The sequence below is a fragment of the Carassius carassius genome, chromosome 32, assembly GCF_963082965.1.
Source record: "Carassius carassius chromosome 32, fCarCar2.1, whole genome shotgun sequence".
NCBI classification, from domain to species: Eukaryota; Metazoa; Chordata; class Actinopteri; order Cypriniformes; family Cyprinidae; genus Carassius; species Carassius carassius.
This window is the reverse complement of record NC_081786.1, coordinates 1,368,605-1,392,058: the sequence shown is the minus strand read 5'-3', so window position 1 is coordinate 1,392,058 and position 23,454 is coordinate 1,368,605. Positions and strand designations below refer to the sequence as shown.

The 23,454-nt window shown below is 33.6% G+C and overlaps 2 protein-coding genes across 3 annotated transcripts; one reads left to right on the top strand and one right to left on the bottom strand.

The window, feature by feature from the left end:
- Nucleotides 1-8,513: 8,513 nt before the first annotated feature.
- Nucleotides 8,514-12,306, bottom strand: bub1bb (BUB1 mitotic checkpoint serine/threonine kinase Bb). Its single transcript, XM_059520956.1, has 9 exons — nucleotides 12,148-12,306; nucleotides 11,747-11,901; nucleotides 11,520-11,579; nucleotides 10,920-11,064; nucleotides 10,645-10,841; nucleotides 10,333-10,505; nucleotides 10,066-10,250; nucleotides 9,892-9,989; nucleotides 8,514-9,025 (listed from the first exon to the last, which is right to left on the bottom strand). The coding sequence occupies exons 2-9, from the start codon at nucleotides 11,884-11,886 to the stop codon at nucleotides 8,755-8,757; spliced, it is 1,269 nt and encodes a 422-aa protein (XP_059376939.1). The 5' UTR covers nucleotides 11,887-11,901; nucleotides 12,148-12,306; the 3' UTR covers nucleotides 8,514-8,754.
- A 421-nt stretch (nucleotides 12,307-12,727) lies between these two features.
- On the top strand, nucleotides 12,728-22,495 carry LOC132112351 (abscission/NoCut checkpoint regulator-like). Of its 2 annotated transcripts, XM_059519792.1 has the most exons (11): nucleotides 12,728-12,918; nucleotides 12,997-13,118; nucleotides 13,194-13,247; nucleotides 13,443-13,606; nucleotides 14,817-14,968; nucleotides 15,054-15,159; nucleotides 16,469-16,687; nucleotides 17,463-17,539; nucleotides 19,283-19,387; nucleotides 19,502-19,683; nucleotides 22,214-22,495. In XM_059519792.1, the coding sequence occupies exons 1-11, from the start codon at nucleotides 12,865-12,867 to the stop codon at nucleotides 22,293-22,295; spliced, it is 1,317 nt and encodes a 438-aa protein (XP_059375775.1). In that variant the 5' UTR covers nucleotides 12,728-12,864; the 3' UTR covers nucleotides 22,296-22,495. The 2 variants fall into 2 exon arrangements, with proteins under 2 accessions (XP_059375775.1, XP_059375776.1); XM_059519793.1 differs by lacking the exon at nucleotides 12,728-12,918 and having other exon boundaries at nucleotides 13,194-13,257.
- Nucleotides 22,496-23,454: the final 959 nt, after the last annotated feature.

Genomic DNA, 23,454 nt, shown 5'->3' with positions numbered 1-23,454 from the left:
ATAGTTAAAGGCAGTTCATCATTGGATTCAGTGATGTCATCTCTGTTCAGTTAAATAGTGTCTGTGCATTTATTTGCAATCAAGTCAACGATATCGCTGTAGATGAAGTGTCCCCAACTAAGCAAGCCAGAGGCGACAGCGGCAAGGAACCGAAACTCCATCGGTGACAGAATGGAGAAAAAAACCTTGGGAGAAACCAGGCTCAGTTGGGGGCCAGTTCTCCTCTGACCAGACGAAACCAGTAGTTCAATTCCAGGCTGCAGCAAAGTCAGATTGTGCAGAAGAATCATCTGTTTCCTGTGGTCTTGTCCTGGTGCTCCTCTGAGACAAGGTCTTTACAGGGGATCTGTATCTGGGGCTCTAGTTGTCCTGGTCTCCGCTGTCTTTCAGGGATGTAGAGGTCCTTTCTAGGTGCTGATCCAGCATCTGGTCTGGATACGTACTGGATCCGGGTGACTGCAGTGACCCTCTGATCTGGATACAGACTGGATCTGGTGGCTACGGTGACCTCGGATCAAGAGAGAAACAGACTAATATTAGCGTAGATGCCATTCTTCTAATGATGTAGCAAGTACATAGGGTGTTATGGGAAGTGTTTCCGGTTCCGGTTTACCTAATTAATGCAGCCTAAAAATCATTTAATGGATTTGGATAATAAAAGCATATTAGTATGTTATGTGTATGCCAGGTTAAAGAGATGGGTCTTTAATCTAGATTTAAACTGCAAGAGTGTGTCTGCCTCCCGAACAATGTTAGGTAGGTTATTCAAGAGTTTAGGCGCCAAATAGGAACCTAAACTCAGTAAACCTACATCCATGACATTTAATATTTTGAATTTCTTCTTCACTTATGTATTTCTTTAACCAGAAACAAAAAAATTTAATCAAAATCACCCACATGGATTTCATTTCATGCTAACGAAATGCACAACATTCATGCACTGTCTGAGTATTTATGTGTGCATCTGCACGCTTGTGTGGAATGTGTTTCTGGGCTAAATGGAAAATAATATATATATACGATTTTTATTATATATCTGCATGAAGATTCAGCCATCTTTTCTGTTGCAAAGCCTAAACCAGGATATATTTTGAGTGTCAGTTTGCCATCTTCAGCCCTTGCTGTGAATCTCTTGTTCTTTCTGCTTCTTCATTCTCCAGGGGATGTTTGGACTCGGCCCCGAGCAGAATCCAGTCCCTGGTTCCCTACTCATGTTTGAGATCGCTTGACAGTCCCATGCATCACAGTAACGGCAGTGAAGTGTGAAGCAGGACTTCAGATGATGTGACCGAACCTAAACGGCCGAGCCATGTGTCGTCTATTCTCATACACATCTCCAGCGCTTACATAATGAGTCTCAAACTCTTTATTAACATCTCTAGTGTTCAGAAAAGAGGTTGTCAAGGGCTGTTTAGTGTTTTGATGGAATAATTTAAACTTGGGATGACAGAAATAAATAAATAAAGTTTTGCTCATATTAAGAAAACTCTAGAAAAACAACAACTAATTTGTCAGTTGTTGTCATACATTAAGTAATCTTCGAAGAATCATTGTATGTCCTCATTGTAATCATTGGTATTTAAGGTTTCATCACATCACGTCAAGTAAGAGTATAAATACCCATCTTTAAATATACTCCGAAAAGCAGAGGTGGGTAGTAACGAGTTACATTTACTTCGTTACATTTACTTGAGTAATTTTTTGGGGTAACGAATACTTTTCGGAGTATATTTAAAGATGGGTACTTTATACTCTTACTTGAGTAAATTTTTGGGGAAAAATATGTACTTTTACTTCGTTACTGTGTGTTACGCTCCTCTCGTTACTTTATCTTAATGCAATAAATGTTATAAATGCTTCAGTTTATTCCAAACGCGCCGTCTACTTTTCTCTGGGCAATGAGCGATGCCCATTCGCGAATGATTCATTCTTTTGAGTCAATTCTGTTCAAAGGCTTGATCAAACCAATTGGCAAACGAGTGAATTGGTTCATGAATCAGTTTGAATGAGTCGTTCAGTTCCCTGCCGCACGCACTGAGCGTCTGAAGTGGTTCACTCGGAGTTGTAACGTTTAAGAACAGAAAGAGCGTTGAAAACGTAGCTGGAACTGCACTGAATTGAAATCTGCAAAGGCTATTATTTGCTAGCGATGGAGATCCTTATTAGATGAACACCGCGTGTGCTGTCTACTGTTTAACAGGTAATAACTTGGGCTTCATTCGATTACAGTACACGATACCACTGTGACATTAGTTTGTTGTACGTGTGTGGCTTATAACAGAGGGGAGTCAAGTTGAATGCAGCTTCCAAAAGACAAAAAATAGCCGATTAAGATTTTATTAATTTTAATACAATCACACTGGTGCAAGTACGTTCAGCGAGTCATATTATCAGCTGCTAAATTCAGATCTGTGATTGCTTGCTGGCGCTGAGCCAGAGATAATGTGTTTTTACAGCAGTGTGCATTATAACCAATCACACATGATTCTTTTGAGCTTATTAAAGCATTGGCCAATCAGAGGTGTTCAGATGAGTCATCGCTAAAATGCCGGTGCTTCCTTCACTCGCTCACTGACTGAATACCTCTTTCTGGCGAATTCTCTCGCAGGAACAACAAAGTGCAGATGTGTGTACGAATCTTTAATTAAGATATTGATTTCACAGTGTTAACAGTTTCAGTGATTTTAATGGGAGTTTCTGAGAGTGATTGAAATCTAGACTGTCAGTGAAAATGATCTTTAATAATGTAAATGTTATTTGCTCTCTTTCTGAACAATGAAAGATTAGTAGCAATATTTATATCACATTAACTTTCAATGTTAAATTCACATTTAATATAAAGTCAGTCGTATTAAAAATATGTTATGGCATGACACCTATATCTGTTACTTAAGTAAACAGACAGGGTTTTATAATAAATTACATAAATTGGAGTAAAGGCTGATGAAATATATACATTTATACATGCACACATACATTACATCAGTGGTCTCCAACATGGTGCCCGCGGGCACCTGGTAGCCCGCGTGGAGTCTCTGAGTCGCCCGCCGAGCACGTTCTATAAATAGCCTGAATTGTAATCTTTCATTTTTTTTTATGATAATGTTATAAAATGAGAAAATAACTATTGGTGACATTTCATATACCATTAAAACATAATAAAATAATTCAATAATTTAAAATATTTAGAATCTGCACGTCTCTCTATCTCTCTCTCTCTCTCTGCATCTCGTGCGCGCACCTCTCTCTCTCTCTCTCTCTCTCTCTCTCTCTCTCTCTCTCTCTCTCTCTCTCTCTCTCTCTCTCGCTCGCTCGCTCTTCGTCTCGCGCGCGTGCACCTCTCTGTCTCTCGCTCGCTCTGCGTCTCGTGCGCGCACCTCTCTTGTTCTCTCTGCGTATCGCGCGGCAGAGGAGCAGCGTTTTAATTTAGTTAAACACAGATATTATGTTGCTTTTCTAATTTTACATGCAAGTATGTAAAGTATGTCCAGGGCCGGCCCGCTGCATAGGCGGTATAGGCAAATGCTAAGGGCGCCACTCATCCATAGGGGCGCCAGAATGAGTGAACGAGTGAATTTTTTCTTTTCTTTTCTTTTTTTTTTTTTACACATTTTTTTAAATAAAATAAATCCATAAATTTTCTTCACACGTCTACACGTTATAAAATAAATGTTTTTGGAGTGATGCCATAGAAGAATAATTTTAGTTTCCCCAACTAACCTTTCAATGATCAGTTCCTAAAAGCATGAAATAATTTTAAGAACCTTTTCCCCTATAAAGAACCTTTTATTCAAGGGAAAGGTTCCAATGATGTTAAAAGGTCCTCATGGAACTGTACAGTAGATCCCAATAAAGAGCCTTTATTTGTAAGAAAAATTGGTTCTTTTAAAAACTGTCCATTGAAAGATTCTTTGGAGAACCAAAATTGGTTAATCTACCCTCCATCTATTAATAATGACGGTTCTTCATTGGCATTGATGGTTCCATTAAGAACATCTATGGAATGTTTACACTGGACAAGAGGATCTTTAAAGTGGAAAAAATATATATATTTAGAATATTAAAATGTCTTTCAAACTTACACTCTTTAAAATAAAGGTTTCAAAAGAGGAGGTTCCCCCAAAGAACCTTTCAGTGATCAGTTCCTAAAAGAACTATTTTTTTCTTAGTATGATAAACATTTTAATTAAGAACTGTATCCACTTTAAAGAATAAAGGAAAGTTTCCATTGACGTTAAAAGTTTCTCAACCACGGATGCCAAGAACAACTTTATTTTAAGAAGATAAAAGTGGTTCTTTCAAGAACTGTTCAGTGAAAGGTTCTTCAAAGAACCAAAAATAGTTCTTCAATGGCATCGCTGAATAAAATCCCTTTTATTTTTAAGTTTGACTGACTCTCCACTTTGAAAATGTCAAAGCTGCATCTGCGCTTCACTCTTTGGAGAACATCTAGATGTGCTTCTGAGGGTGCCTCGAATGTCCTATAATTCGCTGAAGGAACTTTAATATATCAGCTCCATTATGGGTTGAATTTTGATAGGTTGACTTTGAGTGAAGAAGCCCAAATGATGCCTCGAGTATGTTTTCATCTTTGCATGCAAATGCATCGCGAGAGAGTCTGAGGAGGAGGGGTTGCGCGAGAGGGAAGGAAGGTAAAAGCATTTCCTCATCAGCACAGCTTTACCTTCTCATTCTGCTTTTATTATCTATCTATCTGTGCGTCTTTCTCCGGCGATGCAACACAAAGCAGCGGTGCGCGCGGCAGCATCATTAGCTGGCGTATAGATGTCAAAACGCCGCTCTTCTTACCTTGCCGTTGTCTGGGGAGGAATTCACGAGCCTCTCCTGCTGGGAACAGGCTTTGTGGTGCTGTATGAGCTCAATCAGCCTCCCACTGCAGGATGCCGCGATGCAATTCTGCCATCTCAGAGAGATGATGCTCCAAGCCGCGTATCTGATCTCCCTGCATCCCTTGCTACCGTGATGATTGCATGGAGAAAACAAGGTACAATCCACATCTAAGAGGAAACGAGAACAGCCAGCATCCTTCTCTCTCTCACTCTCTCTCTCTCCCTCCTCCAGTGTGTAGGAGACGGTTCACGCCCCCTCTCTCGCCGAGGTGAAGCGTTTCCACTTGAGCGCGTGATTTGAGACAGGTATCTTCAGCTGTGACGCGGTGTCGCGCGCTGATAAAGCGGCCAGCTCATGAATAATTAATGAGATGATGGAGGTCATGACAGCACAGAAGTTGAATCGTCAAATATTTACCACAGTAAACATAGTTTCCAGTAGAAATACCAGTAATTGCGTTAATTTATTCATCACAATTAAAAAAAAAAATTATACGTAGGCTATTTGAGTGATTTGGGATGAATTGATTAACCTGTTACATTAGGCTTTAACAGGATTTTTAAGTCATTTTAATGGGTCGGATCAGATTCAACCTGCTCTGTTTTTTATTTAATTAGCCTACATCACTTGCACGTCTGCAGTTACTAATAAATGACGTTTTATCAGCGGTTATCGACGTGTCAGATTCAGCTCATGAATAATTAATGAGATTACAATGAGGGTCTATGAAATATCGGTCGTAGAGAAGATGAATCATCTAATATTTACTGCCATAAACATAGTTCGCAGCAGAAATGCAAGAAATTCCGCTAATTACAATAAAATAAAATAAAAACAGGCATGTGATTTAATATGACGAAATCATATATGTTTACCAGTGTTGGGAAGGTTACTTTGGAAATGTAATAGGTTACAGATTACAAGTTACCCTGTTTAAAATGTAATAGTAGTGTAACTTTTTCAATTACTTTATTAAAGTAATGTAACTAATTACTTTTGAGTACTTTTTGATTACTTTTGTAAATTTGTGAAAATTAAAGAATAATAAATAAAAGCATATACATCAACTTAAATACAGTTATCTAATAAGCATGTGACGTATTCTGTGTAATAAACTCCTAAACATTGGTGTTTCTTTTAAACTGCTGTCTCTTTGTATATGATGATAGTTTTCTCAAAATAAGTAAAATGCACATGAAGTGACACAGAGCAGTTCTAGAAATTATGTTTATGTGCTCGTGTACTCCTATATTGAGATGGCAGAGGTTGAAAACACTGCGAGCTTCAGTAGGCCTATGTGTAGTAAATGAAACCATGTCTTTGCCATTAATTTACAGGAGGGGCAGACTGGGAAAAACATTCAGACTGGAAAATTCAAACTCATACAAACAAATTCATGGACAAAACTATTTTTTATCTATTTTAAATCTTTAATTTGGGGACATGCAAAATAATTAAAAGTTCTCTCCTGAACTGCACCTTCACTTCCATTTTTCTCTTCAGTTTCTTTATTTTGCCCTGTTATGCATCTCTCTCATGACTTTAATACTCAAGATTGAACAAAACTATACTTTACAATACAATACTCTACAATACTACAATATCTTTATAGAAAAATCCTATATATAATCCATATTTTTCCCTTACAAAAATCAACCATGCTTTTATTAGCCTATATAAAAGTAAAATAACCTTGAGTAATTTTTTTTTTTTTTTTGCAAATGGATTTGTATTTATTTTTAAATAAATACATTTGTAAAATAATTGTAAATTTTTGGTTATCACAGTTAAACAATAGTAACCATTTTCTCTGGATTTATAGTTAAATATTAAAACGTTAATTTTCGTAAGGGTTGTGTTGTTGTCTGTCGTAGCTCCCCCTAAACCTATAAAAAAAATCTGAATTTTTTTCAGCTAAATTACTACTGTAACATTACAACAGATAATAATGATGTCCTTTATATAGTATTTTGAGTGATGACTGATGAGCAACGTGCTGCTGCTTGATTAATTAAATAAAAAAACAAAGACAAAAAAGCATCTTTACAGATGAAACTGACCTGAAACACTGAACAGTAGTTCTGCTTCTCTGCTCCAGCTGTCCACTCTATTCTTTCTTTCTTTCTCTTTCTCTTTCTCTCTCTCTCTCTCTCTCTCTCTGGCATTGATTACTCGGAGTCTGATCCAAACCGTTTGGCGGAGAGCGCGCGAGTCATGACTAATAACAATTCATGATTTATTAGAGATTTAATTATCAAATGGCGGATTTGCAAGTGATCGCTTTAGTACATTCGGCAGGCAATTATACAATAATGATATTAAATAGTGGGGCAAAATCGGCTGCCAGGCCATCGGGAATTGTCCCGGTTCTCCCGGTGTCCAGACCGCGCCTGATTTCCACAGACACGCAGAATGTGCAAGTCATATATTGCATTTGTGGGGCTTAATATTCACAGACACTAGTCCATGTCATGTTTTGATTCAAGTGTACTGACCTACTTTTGATTTAGTCATCCAAAATGTGGCATATTCCGTCCGCGTTAGGTATTCCGTTTTTATGACTGGATTCTACGAACCAGACTGTGTTTCCGCATCCCGGAAATTATTAGGGCGGTATGTCTCAGAATAGTCAGTGCAATTTGGGAAAGAAATCAGTTAAATCTGTAGGTGGATGTGTGTAAATATTCAAATAAAATCCCCTTTGTAATCGTTAAAAATTTCATAAGTAACTGTAATTTAATTACTCATTTTTTCGTAGTAACTGTAACTAATTACAGTTACAATAATTTTGTAATTAAATTACGTAACGCCGTTACATGTAACTAGTTACTCCCCAACACTGATGTTTACATATAATTTAATGAGTCAGATCATATACAACCCGCTCTGTTTTTACTTTTAATTTGATATACTGCATGTTTACACTTCTAAAGTATTTTATAATAATAAATGAACGTTTAATCAACGCTGAACAGGTGAGAGATATTTGAACAGTTTTGGAGTTTTCAAAAAATATAAAAATAAAAAAGTGAGGATAAAAAAAAAACATGTATTTTCACTTATATATGTAATAATATATTTTAGAATACTAAAACAATGGAGGCGTTTCTAAAACTAAAAGCATAAAAAATATATATTTTTCTTTTACATAAAATAAACAGTAACTGAAATAAAATATTTAGAAAGGGCTAGTTGCCAAGGAATAATTTGAGTTTTACTTCAGTAACTAACACTAAAATAAAAAGAAATTTAAAAAACCTACAAATGACTAAAACACAAAAAAAAATTACTAAAAACTTGTGTAAACAGAAAATAATAAAATAAATAAAAAACAAACTCAATTATAATTAAAAACAATATAGTCTTGCTAAAATATAAATGAAACCAAAATCTTTTTTTTTTTTACTAAATCGTTAGAAAATGCTAGTTGCCAAGGCTGCATTTCTCAATTTAGTATAGTTAAAGTACTTAAATAAAAATTAATAAAATATAGACATTGAATTGCATATTGATCATAAGTGTGTAACTCACCCTGCAGTGTTTGTGCATTGTGCAATAAAAAACTATTATATCCCACAAATGACTTAATAATCTTCTTCCAAGTAAACTCTGCTGATGGTGTGTGTGTGTGTCTGCAACAAAGTACAAAAGCAGTTTGATGATATGGAATCAGATGGATTTATTGAAGCATTAATTACTTCATACAAACAAAAGACAATATAATGCCTTTTCATAAAAGCTAGTCTTGCAACATGCAAAAAAAAACACCCCAATACAATGTGGCGTTACAAAAAGTATGTATATACAAAATAAAAAGTATGTACAAAAACACAGGAATGGTTAAACACAACTAATAATGAGTGAGCTGCCTACTTTTACAGTCATCTAAGATGCGCTCTAGATTCAGTTTGCATGGGTTTCCTCAGGTTTGGTCTGTAGTTTGTGAGCGTTTCTCTGTCGGTAGCGCTCGGCCCGCAGCTCCTCGAAGCAGAATTCGCTGGCTCCGCTGTAGAGCAGCTCTCTGCAGTACATGCTCTGCTCTCGACTCTTCCCATCCTCCTGCGTCTGGAGCTGCATCCGCTCCTGCAGCATCTTCAGCGGCGTCTGCTCCGGCCTGCAGGGCTTCCTGGCCGACAGCACCGAGTTCACCGCCGGGTTGATTTTACACGGAGTCCTGCGGGGAAAAATAACGGGAATGAGGTCAGTACACGGAAACTATAAGCACATGAACACATGCACTTATTATGCATATGCCTTGTCTTATTATTGTGTCCATTTATTAGTGCATTATCATTAACCAAAACGAAAACTAAACAAAATAGACATTAACTTAAGTGAAATATTTTTTTAAAAAAAAGTTTTAAATTAAGGCAACATTCCACATTTTTGTTGAGGTTAACTTAGAGTACTAACATAACTAAAACAGAAATAATAATTAATAAAAACAATATATTAAACTATTAATATTTTTTCTATATATAACGTATAATTATAATAATACTCTAATGATACTGAAATAACACTGGCACAGGGTTTTCAAAACAAACCATAAAAATAAAAAAAAATTATATATATATACACACTCCATTTACTTTAAATAAAATGACTAGAAACTAAAATAATGAAATATTTAAAACCTACATTTCTTATATTTATTAAGATTAATTTCAAGTACTAGAATAAAAACTAAAACTGAATAAAAAATTAAAGGCATATAAAATGATAATAAAATTAGTAAAATGCAAACAGAAAACGTATATAAAAAATATGTATTCATATCCAATCTTTTAGAAACCACGGACCCAAAATAAGATTAATCTCTTCTGAAAGTACACAAAGTATACTAGGCATCTAGTATATAAAGACCAATTTTCTATTATAAACATGTCTAAAATTTAAGATTTACTTCATTTTCCAACTCAAGTACTTGATCAAATTGTATAAAATAATTTTCTTCCTCTCAACTTTCCCATAGAGCCCAGTTTAAACCCCCTTTATTATGGCGTGCTATTATAAAGAGCTGAACCGAGTCACACTCACACAGCGGGAGGCTGGTCGTCCTCTTCCACAAATGGCTGGAAGCTGGGTTTAGGAGGAGGAACGGCGACGCTGAGGCCTGATCTTGACTTCAGAGGCATCTGCAATTAAACATCTAGCTTTTAATGATCTGTCAGATCACGGTCTGCTTCAAACATCATCATACTGCGCTCGCACCTTCACGTTGGTCCACTTCTCAGGCTTCTGTTCATTCTCTTTGGCTCTGGCAGTAGGTGTTGCTGTCCAGATCTCAAATTTGGGCTCCTGCGGCTCAGTTTCGGAAGCTTTATTCTCATCGAAAATCACCAGCCGGCTGTTCTGTCTGGGCCCCAGCGGCTGTTTAAACTGAAGCCCGCGGGCATCTGACACGAAGAAACAGCGTGATCGCAACAAACTCCTGAGTTTACTGCTAAACACACAGAAACAACTCAAGTTTCTACTCACATCCGACCGATGCTTTCACTCGGTTGATGGGAACCACAGCCTTTTTCTTCCCTTTGGCTTTAAGCTCGGCCAGTGATGCTCGCTGAGGCTCATCATCATCATCATCTTCATCATCTCGCTGTGGATCTGTCATGGATGACATCATCTGTCTGCACGCACGAGCCTGCAGAGCTCTGGAGATCAACGGCTCATGATGAGACGATACAATCAACAGGAATACATCTAGTGCAAGGCTTTTCTGAATTGTTAAAATTGTCTATTTTTAGAATAGCATGCACCGATTTAACCCTGTAAAGCCTGAAGCTTCCAAACCTGTGAAATGCATGCAGTTTCTCCACAGGTTCTGCTCCACACTTGATGCCGTCCTGAAACACGCTGTCCGCCATCTTTGTGTTCCCTCTCTTCTCGTACTCTTCAGACCAGGCGATGTAAAGCGCGGCTCGCATGGTTCCGATGCCTTGAGCTTGCATGTAGCGGAAGACGTCCATGGGGTCAGAACAGCCCTCTGCCTGCGAGGAAACACAAACAAACATGTTTAAAACACTGTAATGCCATATGGATATTCATCTAGACGCTTCGTCACTCACAAACTCGATCCAGAGCTCAATGTAGCGAACGTCATTATGATATTTCTTGTCAGCTGTGAAGCGCGTAACTGCTCTTTCAAGAAGCACGGACAAATTACTCTCCTTTCCACCTTGTGGATACGTCTGCTTTGTCCATTTGATGTACCTGCATTAACATAAAATAAGAATTTTGCATGAATTGCATATTTTATTTTTCATATCTAACGATTTATATATATTTGACCTTCTAACTGTAGCACTCTCTATTCTATGGAAGCCCATTTCCAACACTGAATTAAAAAAAAAAGGTTATTGCAACTTTTTCCTCATGATTATGATTTTTTTTTTCTTGCAATTCTGACTTTATAACATGCAATTGCGAGTTAACGTTCAATTTTGAAGGGGGGCAGGAGACTGATATGTTCTCAGGATTGTTTATAAAGTTCATATCTCGTAATTCTGACTTTATAACAAGCAATTGGGAGTTAAGCTAACTGAGACTTGTTACAACACTTGCATATCATTGCTCTTTTCTTGATTTGATTGATAAAAGCGTCTGCTAAATGACTAAATGCATCAGACATCAACATGCAATGCATCGGTCATCGTAATAATCCATACCTGTCCCAAACATCTAGAGGATCGTCTCCATCATACAACCGCAGCTCAGACTCAAACGCTCTAAAAAAGAAAAATAACATCAATGAATGGTTTAGGAACAGGAGGTTGTTTCATAAAACATGTTTACCAAATAACCCAGGCTTATCTCAGTTTTAAAACATGTAATGGCAAGTGGGCCCGCCAGTGGGTTCAGTGGCAGATAACGGGTTAATTCAAGCCTCACTCACTGCTTCTTCTGGTTAAGGGCCATGTGGTTTCCCTCCTGCTGCTGACACAGAGCCTGCTGCAGGGCTGATACACTCCGGCCTTGTTTCAAAGGCTGGATATTTTCTTTACACAATTCCCATTCAGCATCACACTCTGCCATGGCTGGAGATCTGATCTAGAACAACAATAACAGACGGCACTTATCATCTTGAAATATTTACTTACTCATAAAGAACATGGTGAGGTAAACACAATGTCCTAAAAAGCATCAAATCAAGGCTCTTGAAGAAATAAAGCAGTATATAGTGGGGAAAAGTCACAGTGAAAGCACAGAAAAGCGTCTGATCGTTTGATATTGAACACAGTTCTAGTCAAAACAAAACACATAACGTTAATGTTGCAGAAATCAAATATAACTTACATGTTCCCAGACGGAAGTCTCCTTAATATGCTTCTCTTCGACAAACCACGTGAGTCTACGAAGCAAAAATGCACAAATGTGTGTTTATTTGATATTTTTCTCGCTCTTGTGTGATTGTGTTGTCTCTTCGTGTTCACGTTGACTGAGCAAAGACATTTGAACAAAAACCGGAAGCGCGCCAAAGAGATTCCGATTGGGCGAGCCGCTCACGTGACTGTGGTAGCCAATTAGAGCTACTCTAAAATAACTAACGACTATTATGTTTTTTTTTTAAACAAAAATTGATTGTATTGTAATAGCGATGTTGTTTTTGACAGGTATTGTCTTTTCTCAAGAATTCTGACAATACGCAAGAACGTGACCGTAGTGTTGCATGCTGGGAAAGTGAGTTTTACTTCACCGTTTAACGTTTAACAGTTTTTATCGTTCCATACAAAATTATTTTTAAGGTACTTTCAGTCATTTATGATAATATCTTAAAGCCCTCTACACTTTTCCGCATATATAAATCCTCTAAAAACTACTGTAGTTTTCATTGTCGCGGCCGAGGAAACTACATTTCCCTGCAACTCCAGGTTATCACAGCGCTTCCTTGTGTTTACATGCTATGATTCAAGCGAAATGGAATTGATAGATAGAAAAATACTAAATCTATGCTTCTAAATGTTATTTTCTCGTGTCACGCTGTGTTTTTAAGCTTCCCTGAAGAATCTCGATATGGAGAACCGTTGTTACGGCTGTGCGTCAAAGTTCACTCTCTTCAGAAAAGAGGTTAGCGAATGTAAACACAGCTTAAGTCAAGTCACAACCTTAATTTGAAATGTTTGAATCGGTTTTGTGGTTTTGCAGTTGGGGTGTAGAAACTGTGGCCATTCTTTCTGCTCTGGATGTCTGACATTCAATATTGTGGTGCCAAAATTTGGAAACAGCCAGCAGAAAGTCTGCAAACAGTGTTATGGAAACTTAACTAGGTCTGGAAGTCAAACACAGGTTTAAACTCTGGTTATATATTCACTAATGCACTACTGACAGATCTTTCTGTGCAGTTCAGGTAAGCAGACTGATGCTGGAAGATGGTCCCCACCTGAAAACTACAAAAAGTAAGAATCTGTAAGCCTCACGTTTCAAATGCAGCAGTTATTGACGTGAGAAAAAAGTCAGAATTGCTTGCATGAAAAAAGTCAGAATTGCGTGAGAAAAAAGTCAGAATTGCTTGCTAGAAAAGTCAGAATCAGAATCTGATTAAATTATTTCTATATCAATGGAATAAAACACAGATCTGTGGCGTCTTACAGGCGAGTCGCTGCTCTCGAAGCTAAACAAGCTCCGCAGAATCAGCCTTCAAGACCTGCAGGAGGAAAAAACAGCTCTGTGATTCTGATTTCAACCAGAGGACTCAGTAAAGAGGACCAGATCATCGCAGAACGACTCAACAAGCTGAAAGAGGAAACCAAGCCAAGTAAGATCTGTCCAAATCTGCGTTCTGATCGGTCATATAATCTAAACTTCATTATCATCCAGCTCTAATCTGCCAAAGGCAACTATAATGCATCAACAGGTGCATCTCAAAAAATGTAAATATAGTGTTAAAAGATTATACTAGATTCTTGCATCTCAAAAAAATGTTTAACTTGAATGCACTTATGCAATGCAATTCACTTTGGATAAAATCATCTGCAGGGGTTTTCAAAATGGGGTCTGGGCTTAGTGCAAATAAATAAATAAAAACAATAAAAAAATAAACAAATAAATAAAAAATAAAAAAAATGAAAAATAGTTATAAAATAAATTATAAAACTTATTGGAAAATACATTTCGATTAGAATAAATACATTTTATTGAAAAAAAGAAAATAAAGTTAACTCAATAGAAACAGAATATTTTCCAATTAATATTTTAGGGATATTTATAATATTAATATTTTATGTCAGCTTTTAATAATTTCATTTCAGCTATTTGCCAAGGCAACATGTCTATTTTTTTTTATCAGTTTAAGTTAATAAAACATTAATAAACAGTATACAATAAAATTTTTTATATTAAATACGATTAACTATATAGACATATAAAAACACGACTACAAAAATAACTAATATTTAAATGAAAATGAAAAATATAAAAATAAAAAACTTAATAATTAATAAAAATATATTAGTATATCAGTGATAATAAAATAACTGGTAAAAATTTGTGGTGTCAAACGATTAATCGTGATTAATCGCATACAAAATAAATGTTTTTGTTTGCATAATATATATCTGTGTTTTGTGTATATTTATTATGTTTATATAAACACGTACAGTATATATTTAGAAAATATTTACATGCCTATATTTATATTTATATTCATATAATTTATATTATAAATAAATATACATAATATATAAACATAACATATTTTTCTGAAATTTATACATGCTTGTGTGTGTATTTATATATATATATATATATATATATATATATATATATATATATATATATATATATAATAATAATTTATATACATAGCACACATACATATATTATGTAAACAAAAACTTTTATTTTGGATTAATCGCGATTAATCGCTAGTACAGCGCCTTTAAAAGTGGCTTTCTCAAAGCAATTAAATAAATAACAGAAGATTAAACAAACCCAATGACCTTCTGTTTCACTGATGTGTGTCTCAGTGTTATCAGAGTCCATCCCATCAGAGAAGGAGCTGGAGTCTCGTCTCGCTGCTTTAAAAGCCCCGCTTCAGTCCATGCCGTCTGCTAAAGACATGGAGGAGCGTCTGGCTGCGCTTCAGGGACGACCCTCGCCCGCTCAAGCCCCACGGCCTGTAATTCAATATCAGCCATCACCAGAAACGCTCTTGAGAAGAGTTTCCCCATGAATGATGCAGCACTGATGTTTAATGTGTGCAGGTTCATCAGCCGGCCGACAGCAGGACTCAGACGGAGCAGACCAATGATCTGATCTCACAGATGACGGAAGAAGTTGCTATTGATAACCAGCAGACGTCTTCAGAGGGTACTTTCAGCATTTATAATTGCATATTTATATACCTTTTCAGTTAAGAATTTTAATATCCCCATTTAGTTTTATGATGAATAATGCATTGCAATTTCATAGTGCATATTCAAATTGATTTCATGACACAAGATAAATGATTAAGCATCCTGAGTTTATTAAACAATGAATATTAGATTAGGAGTAAGCGTCACCGCATCATATGTTATGATTATTTTACTGTGGTGGTTGACGCAAAAGCATTGTTTTTATTTAAGACTAGGGGAAAGAATTCAAAATATGAATTTAAGTAGTTATTGTATTGCAGTTTGTCTATTGCATCAGTGAATTTCAGTTACAATTCATATTTTTAAAGACTGGGAGTTTTCTCTGCACTTCAGTAGCATTTTTCATACACCAAACTTTTTATTTTATTTTATGTTATTTTATTGAAAAAATTTTTTTATTTTATTGTATTTTATTTATTTTTTATGTTTATTATTTATTATATATTTTTATTTATATATATATATATATATATATATATATATAAATATATCATAATATAGTCTAATATAATCTAACATAATATAGTCTAATTTTTATTTATTCTAATAAATGTTTTATATTTTTGCATTTCATATATATATATATATATATATATATATATATATATATATATATATATATGATATGCAAAAATATAAAACATTTATTAGAATAAATAAAAACTAGACTATATTATGTTAGATTAAATGAAATGAAAATAGATTAAAACAAAAAAATAAAATAATTTAATAAGAAAATAAATACTATAGTAAGTGGAAAAATATAATAATGTGAATTAATAGAAACTAAAAATTTTCAAAATAATATTAATATTAATTTATAATATTTTTAATAGGCAACACTCTTAATCAAATCATCATCATAAAACATTCAAAATATTCTCAACTAATAATAATAATAATAATAATACATCTGGGGTTATCATTGTTAACTAAAATGTAAAATAAAATAAAACACTTATTGTAGGGGGTCGTTCCCATTTTATTTGATCACTAAATCACGGTGAAACTGTATTTCGTTTGACGGTGTTTTCTGATTTGTGGAGTGATTAAAAAGAGGCAAAATCCATTCTGTAAAAACCTGAAGGAAAGAATTTTGGAAACTTGGCTTGATACAATGTTTAGAATTCTTTCCTGGAAATGTATGTGCATATTTAATTAGATCATTTGCATATTTAATCGTAATATTTCAGGAAACTTGTTATGTGTCTTACTGTGATTGTTTAACTGGGGAAAGTATCTGTGTTCTCTGAATTGTGTAGATACAGACAGACCATTAAACGATCTTAATAAACAAGAAGTCTGGGGTGTGAATGAGAACGTGGATGACGGCGAGCTGTCAATCAAACAGCTGGAGGCGGAGAAGAGCTGTGTCCTTGAGGAGGCCATGCAGGAGCTGAAGAAAGACAAACACAACCAGCAGCAGATGCTGGAGATGAACAAGAGACTGGCTCTCCTGCAGGGACGAGATCCTGAGCAGGGTGCGTTCACATCCACTTCAGTGCTCACTGAGTCAAGTCTGAAGTCCTTAACTGGAAAAATAATGAGTGAGATTGCAAGGATGCCAGATTAGTGTGCATCATCCAATAGGTTGAGTGAAATCAAAATCATTTTCTTATGCAATTTGCTTTCTTAAAGTTGGCTTTTCTAGGCATCTTTGACCAATTGCTGTTAAAAAATTAAAATAAAAAAATTACTTACAAAAACGAAATATAAACATCTGATTGGAATAAATAATAATTTGACTAATTATGTTGCATTGGATTAAATCAGATTAAATTTAATTTTATTCAAATAAATAAATAATGCATTAATTAATATGAAGGTAACAGTCAAAAAAGGCTTAAAAAAATAAAAACCTATATATAGTGGAAAAGAATCATAGATGAAGTGTTCACAAAAAGTCACATGCACTATAAAAATAAATGGGCTCAATTATAATTTAATGCCGACTTTAAAAGAATGTCTAAAAGTGATAATTTTATTAATGCATGTAAAAAAAAAATAATAATAATTTCTCTTCACGATTAAAATCTCATACTTTCTCGAATTTTGACTTTAGATTTTTATGATGAAGCATCAAGGATGCATTACAGGAGAAAGTAGGAGAGAGCAGGTTTTATCCAATCATATCTTAATATACAGATCAAACTTTTTAATCAATTAATTTTCCATTGTATTAATGGAAGTTCAATGCATTTTGAATGATGTCTTTAAATAGCTGCGTAATACAGCAGTGTTTCTGTGTTTGTTCAGTCGGACAGTCAGATTTCCAGCAGCCTGACAGTGACGAGGAGACGGATGAAGAGGCCATCAGCAGGGTGATGAAGCAGGTCTGGGAGATTAATATTATCAAAACAAGATTCCTACTAGAAATCAGAGAAGACCGTGTTTACACTGAAAGTTTAATCACTTTTTTTCGTGCAGCAAGTCATTGCAGAAATGAAAATATCTTGTCAGTCTGAAGTTTGCATGCACTGAACTCAATTTATTCATGAATTGCAATTTTTCTTAATGTCCATACAAAGAAGCAGCTCAAATTTAAGAGTTTTCATTTATCACGTTTTCATCACGTCATCATTCCCAAACTTCGGACAGTTATGTGTATTCTAACATGTTTTCACGTTAAAACATCTAATAAGTCATAATTATGAGATAACGAGTCATAGTTATGGGATAATTGAAGTCATAACTATGAGATAGAAAGTTTGATTTAAGTCCTATCATAGTCAAAATTATGATTTTAAGTAAACAGAGATAAATAGTCATAATTATTACATAAAAGTAAAATAAATATGACTGTTAAGTCGTACCTATGAGATGGAAAGTCGAAATTATGACACAAAGTCAACTATGAGATAAACTGTTATAATGAAAAAAGTCAAAACAATGAGATAAATAGTCATAATTATTGACCTAGAAATAACAAATGACATACAAAGTCATAATTATAACATAAAATATGATTGTCATAATGAGGTACAAGGTCAAAATTATGAAATACTAATATTTGTTTTAAAAGTGAAACAAAAGTAATAATTGCACAAAAAAAGGTACATACTAAGTCGACTATGAGATAAATAGTAATGATGACAAAGTTAAACAAAATGAAATTCTAAGTCAAATAAGATCAATTATGATATAAACCTAAAGTTATAGTTTAATTCTAAGTCAACTGTGAGACAAATAGTCTTTTAATTAGGACATAACAATAAAAAAGCATGACATATAACAGCTCAAAATTATGAAATACTAAGTCATAACTATGAGATAAAGTTAGATTTAAGATATTCTAAGTCCTATCATAGTCAAAATTATGATTCTAAGTCAACAGAGATAAATAGTCATAATTATTACATAAAAGTAAAATAAATATGACTGTGAATTCATAACTATGAGATGGAAAGTCGAAATTATGACCTACAAAGTCAACTATGAGATATGAACAGTCATATTGAAAAAAGTTATAAAATTACATAATTTAATAATATCATAACAATGAGATATATAGTCATAATTATTGACATAGAAATAAAAAATGACATACAGAATCATAATTATAACATAATTATATTTTCATAATTATGAGGTACAAGGTCAAAGTTATGAAATACTAATTTGTTTTAAAAGTAAAAAAGAAAAGTCATTATTACAAAAAAAATGAAATCTACATACAGAGTCAACTATGAGATAAATATTAATAATGATGACAAAGTTAAAGTTATTCTAAGTCATAACTATGAGATCAGTTATGATATAAATTTAAAATTATGGTTTAATGCTAAGTCAACTTTGAGACAAATAGTCTTTTAATTAGGACATAACAATAAAAAAACCTTGACATATAACAGCTCAAAATTATGAAATACTAAGTCATAACTATGACCTGAAAAGTCATATTTATAACATAAGTCAGAACTATGAGATAAATAGTCATAATTATGACAAAAAGCCGAAAAATCATAGTCAGGAAATGAAAAGCTGCCGCACTTCTCATAACAACCAGCAGAGGTCAGACAGATCCATCAGAACTCAGTCTGAAGAGTCCTGTGTGTGTTTCATTGTCACTTGTTCAGTTATCAGAGGAAGCAGCTCTAGATGAGGCCAGCGGCTACAACATCCCACCAGAGATCAGCGGCCCGATGAACAGAGAGAAGGACACGTCCAGCAGGAAAACAGCGGTAACAGCCCTACACACGTGTGCATCACACCAACACATGCTAAAGACAGACAGAGAGTCTCCAACCCAATCAATGTCTTCTGAATGGTGCATTATTTATCCGTTTGTGTTGAAGCTCTCAGCGCCGCGGTCTAAATCAAAGCCAGCAGCTGCGGTCTCACAGATCCGCCACTTAGACGATGGAGACTGTGATGATGAGGATGATGAAGAGCTGCCGTGGTGCTGCATCTGTAATCAGGACGCCGTCATTCGCTGCCACACGTGCGAGCGGGATCTGTACTGCGCTCGCTGCTTTAGGTGACTTTCGGCTCATTTCTCATGCTGTTTTTAGTAGTGTGTACTAAGATGAACATCACTAGGACTAGTACTCATACTCATCAGACCTCTAGCTCTGTAAGAAATATATTCTAGCAAATGATTCCTTACATTTTCAATGCTTTGCTCGTAAGAAAGAAAGCAAAGCTTTGGTAAATCATAATTGTAAGTCAAATTCCTAAGTCATAATTATGAGATAAAAAAGTCAAAGCTATGAGACAAGTCCTAATTATGACAAACAGTTAGTCGTGGTTATAACATCAAATGTTGACGTCATAATTATGATATATAAATGATTGTCATTGGTATCATATACACAACTATGAAATATAAAGTTGACATATGAATTCTTATTGACACAAGTCTATTATGAGATAATGAAAAGTCATAACTATCAAATAAAAAGATTAATAAAAGTCGAAAAGAATTATGATATAGTTATTCATAATTATGTGATATAATTTCGAGAATGATATACTAAGCCATAACTATGAGATAAAAAGTCAAAAAAAGTTATATTTATGACATGACAGTTTGAAAAGTCATAAATATGACTTAAAATAATTGTTATAAGATAGTTAGTCATAAGATATGAGATAAAGTCATTAGCAAAAAAGTCAAAAACTCATAATTATGACGTGAAAGGTTGGAAAGTTATAATTATGAGATAAAAAAGGTCGAAATTATGAGTCATAATTATGACAAAAGGTCAGTATTACAGAAATATTAATTCATAATTTTGAGATAAAAGGCCATAATTATGGGATTAAAAGTCATGATTCTGACATCAAATGTTGACGTCATGATTATGGTATAATAAGTCAAAATTATGATGTACTAATTATTTTCATTGGTATGATTTACATAACTATGAAATATAAAGTTGACAGGAAGTCTTACTAATTGACACATGTTTATTTTGAGAAAAAAGTCATAATTATAAAAAAGATTGTTGAAAAGTCATAATTATGACATGAAAACCATGATATACTAAGTTATAATTATGACAAAATCAATCATAATTTAGGAAATCTTATTTCTATTTTGAGAAAAGCTTACAAAAGTTGAAAAGTCATAATTATGTAATAAAAACCACAATTATGATATAGTTATTCATAACTATGTGATATAATGTCGAAATTGCTATACTAAGCCATAACTATGAGATAAAAAGACGTAATTATCAAAAAAAGTTGAAAAGTCATAATTATGACTTTAGAAATTATTATTATGATATAATTAGTGATAAAGTATTCGACAAAGTTGTTATTAAAAAAGTCAAAAACTCATAATTGTGACATTAAATGTTGAAAAGACATATAATAATAAGAATAAAAAGTCATAGTTATGACAAAAAGGTCGATATTATAGAAATAATAATTATGTACTAATTATTTTCATTGCTATGATTTACACAACTATTAAATATAAAGTTGACAGGAAGTCTTACTAATTGACAAGTCTGTTTTGAGAAAAAAAATCTAAATTATCCAATAATAAGCTTATAAACGTTGAAAAGTCATAATTATGACATGGAAAAACATAATTGTGATATAGTTAGTCATAACTCTGATATAATGTCGAAATTGATATATTAAGCCATAACTATGAGATAAAAAGTCTTTATTATCAAAAAAGTATTATTTATGACATGACAAGTTGAAAAGTCATAAATATTACTTTAACAATAATTATGATATAGTTATTCATAAAATATGAAATAAAATGTTATCAAAAAAGTCATAATTATGACATGAAAGGTTGAAAAGACAATTATGAAAGTCAAAACATAATATACTAAGTTATAATTATAAGATAAAAAAGTCATAATCATGACATGAAAAACATAATTATGATATAGTTAGTCATAACTTTGTGATATAATGTCGAAATTGTTTTACTAAGCCATAACTATGGGATAAAAAGACGTAATTATCAAAAAAAGTTGAAAAGTCATAAATATGACTTTAAAAATTATTGTTATGATATAGTTAAAGTATGAGACAAAGTTGTTATCAAAAAAGTAAAAACTCATAATTATGACATGAAATGTTGAAAAGTCATAAATATGACTTTAAAAATAACTATGATATAGTTATTCATAAAATATGAAATAAAAATGTGTTATCAAAAAAGTCATAATTATGACATAATTGTGAAAGTCAAAACAAGTTATAATTATGAGATAAAAAGTCATAATTACCAAATGAGACCTAAGCAAGTCATAATAATGACATAAAAAGTTGAAATTATGACTTAAATGTTCATATAATGTTTGGTAAATCATAATAATGATTTTATTTTATGTCAGTAAGTATTATGACTTACTATCTCATATTGTAATGTGAAATATGATTTACCAAAGCATGTTTATTTTTACTCTGAACGGTTATGCCACATCTTCCCCGGTCAGATTTATAATGTTTCATCTGAATCTCATTCAGGAATCATTTTCCATGAGATCTTGAGTGAAATGAGCAGCGTGTGAAAGTTGTCTTTCATTCTTCCACAGAGAAGGCCACGACAAATACGACAGAAAAGAGCATCGCACTTCCTCATACACAGCCCCTAGGAAAGACAAGAAGAAAGCCTGAAGCCTCCACCATGATTTAACTTCAGAAAATGAGAAAATAATCATAATATCGCCTCAAAGTTTCTGCCAACACAGCGGCCTTAGACTCGAGATTGTTCAAAGCTTTTGTTAAACTCTTGAGAAATGATTGCTTCGGTTCAGCTTTGTGATATGACTGTCTGTAAATAAATATAAAACATCAATAAAACACTTGAGAACTAGTTATTGTTTTACGATTCACCTGCATCTGATGTGAATTTTGGCCGTTTCTGTTTTGCATTCACCCTCACTCTCGTTCATGTTTGCTAAACTGTAACCTCTAATTGCATTACAGTGAATGCATTCATATAATGGCATTCAGGTTTTTTGAGAACTTCCTGTTTGTTTGTTTGTTTGAATGAATGAAAGCTGACATTTGCTGCTGTTGGGTTCTCTGTCTGTAGAATCTGATCTTGTTTTCTTTAGAAGCTGTTCTGAGCCGCTCTTGTCTTTGCTGGTATTTCCATGTTGTGATGAATAATTGAAAGGTAAGGATTGAGGATGAGAGCGCTGTCAGAGATGATAAAAAGACTGTGTGTGTGTGTGTGTGTGTGTGTGTGTGTGTGTAAGACGTGAGCTGTACACTGAGTTAATCAAAACACATATCAGCACATCAGCTGCTTTACTGTATCATTACTTTATGACCTCGTTAACGTGTGTGTGTGTGTGTGTGTGTGTGTGTGTGTGTGTGTACAGTAAGCCAGTGTTTGTCCTTTAAACCCACACACATTCTGTAATGACATCACACACCAAGATGTAGTCGTAACCTAAAAAGCCTCATCATGATTTTCATTTTATATTATTTTATTTTTATCATTACACCTGTATTTTATTTTACTTTTATTGTGAGTATTATACTTGTGTTTTATTTTATTTTGATCATTACACCTTTATTTTATTTTTCATTTAATTTAATGTTATTTAGAGTAATAAATCTAAATTTTATGTTAGATTTTTTTTTTACTTTTAACTTATTTTTAGCGTTACCTGTATTTTATTTACTTTTATTTTGTATTACTTTTTACTTAATTTAGAGCGTGATACTTTTATTTTATTTTGAACATTAATTTAATTTTTTTTTAAAATCTTCTTTATATATATATATATATATTTATATATATATATATAATGTATATATATAT

Bases quoted from the DNA above. Each gene is read 5' to 3' on its own strand.
- bub1bb (XM_059520956.1), bottom strand. From the start codon at position 11,886: ATGGCAGAGTGTGATGCTGAATGGGAATTGTGTAAAGAAAATATCCAG. The intron at 11,580-11,746 runs GTGAGTGAGGCT...TTTCTTTTTTAG, and splicing joins GCCCTTAACCAGAAGAAGCA to AGCGTTTGAGTCTGAGCTGC. The intron at 10,251-10,332 runs GTGAGTAGAAAC...TCTTCGTGTCAG, and splicing joins AGTGAAAGCATCGGTCGGAT to ATGCCCGCGGGCTTCAGTTT.
- LOC132112351 (XM_059519792.1), top strand. From the start codon at position 12,865: ATGGAGAACCGTTGTTACGGCTGTGCGTCAAAGTTCACTCTCTTCAGA. The intron at 19,388-19,501 runs GTAACAGCCCTA...TTTGTGTTGAAG, and splicing joins CGTCCAGCAGGAAAACAGCG to CTCTCAGCGCCGCGGTCTAA. The intron at 19,684-22,213 runs GTGACTTTCGGC...ATTCTTCCACAG, and splicing joins TACTGCGCTCGCTGCTTTAG to AGAAGGCCACGACAAATACG.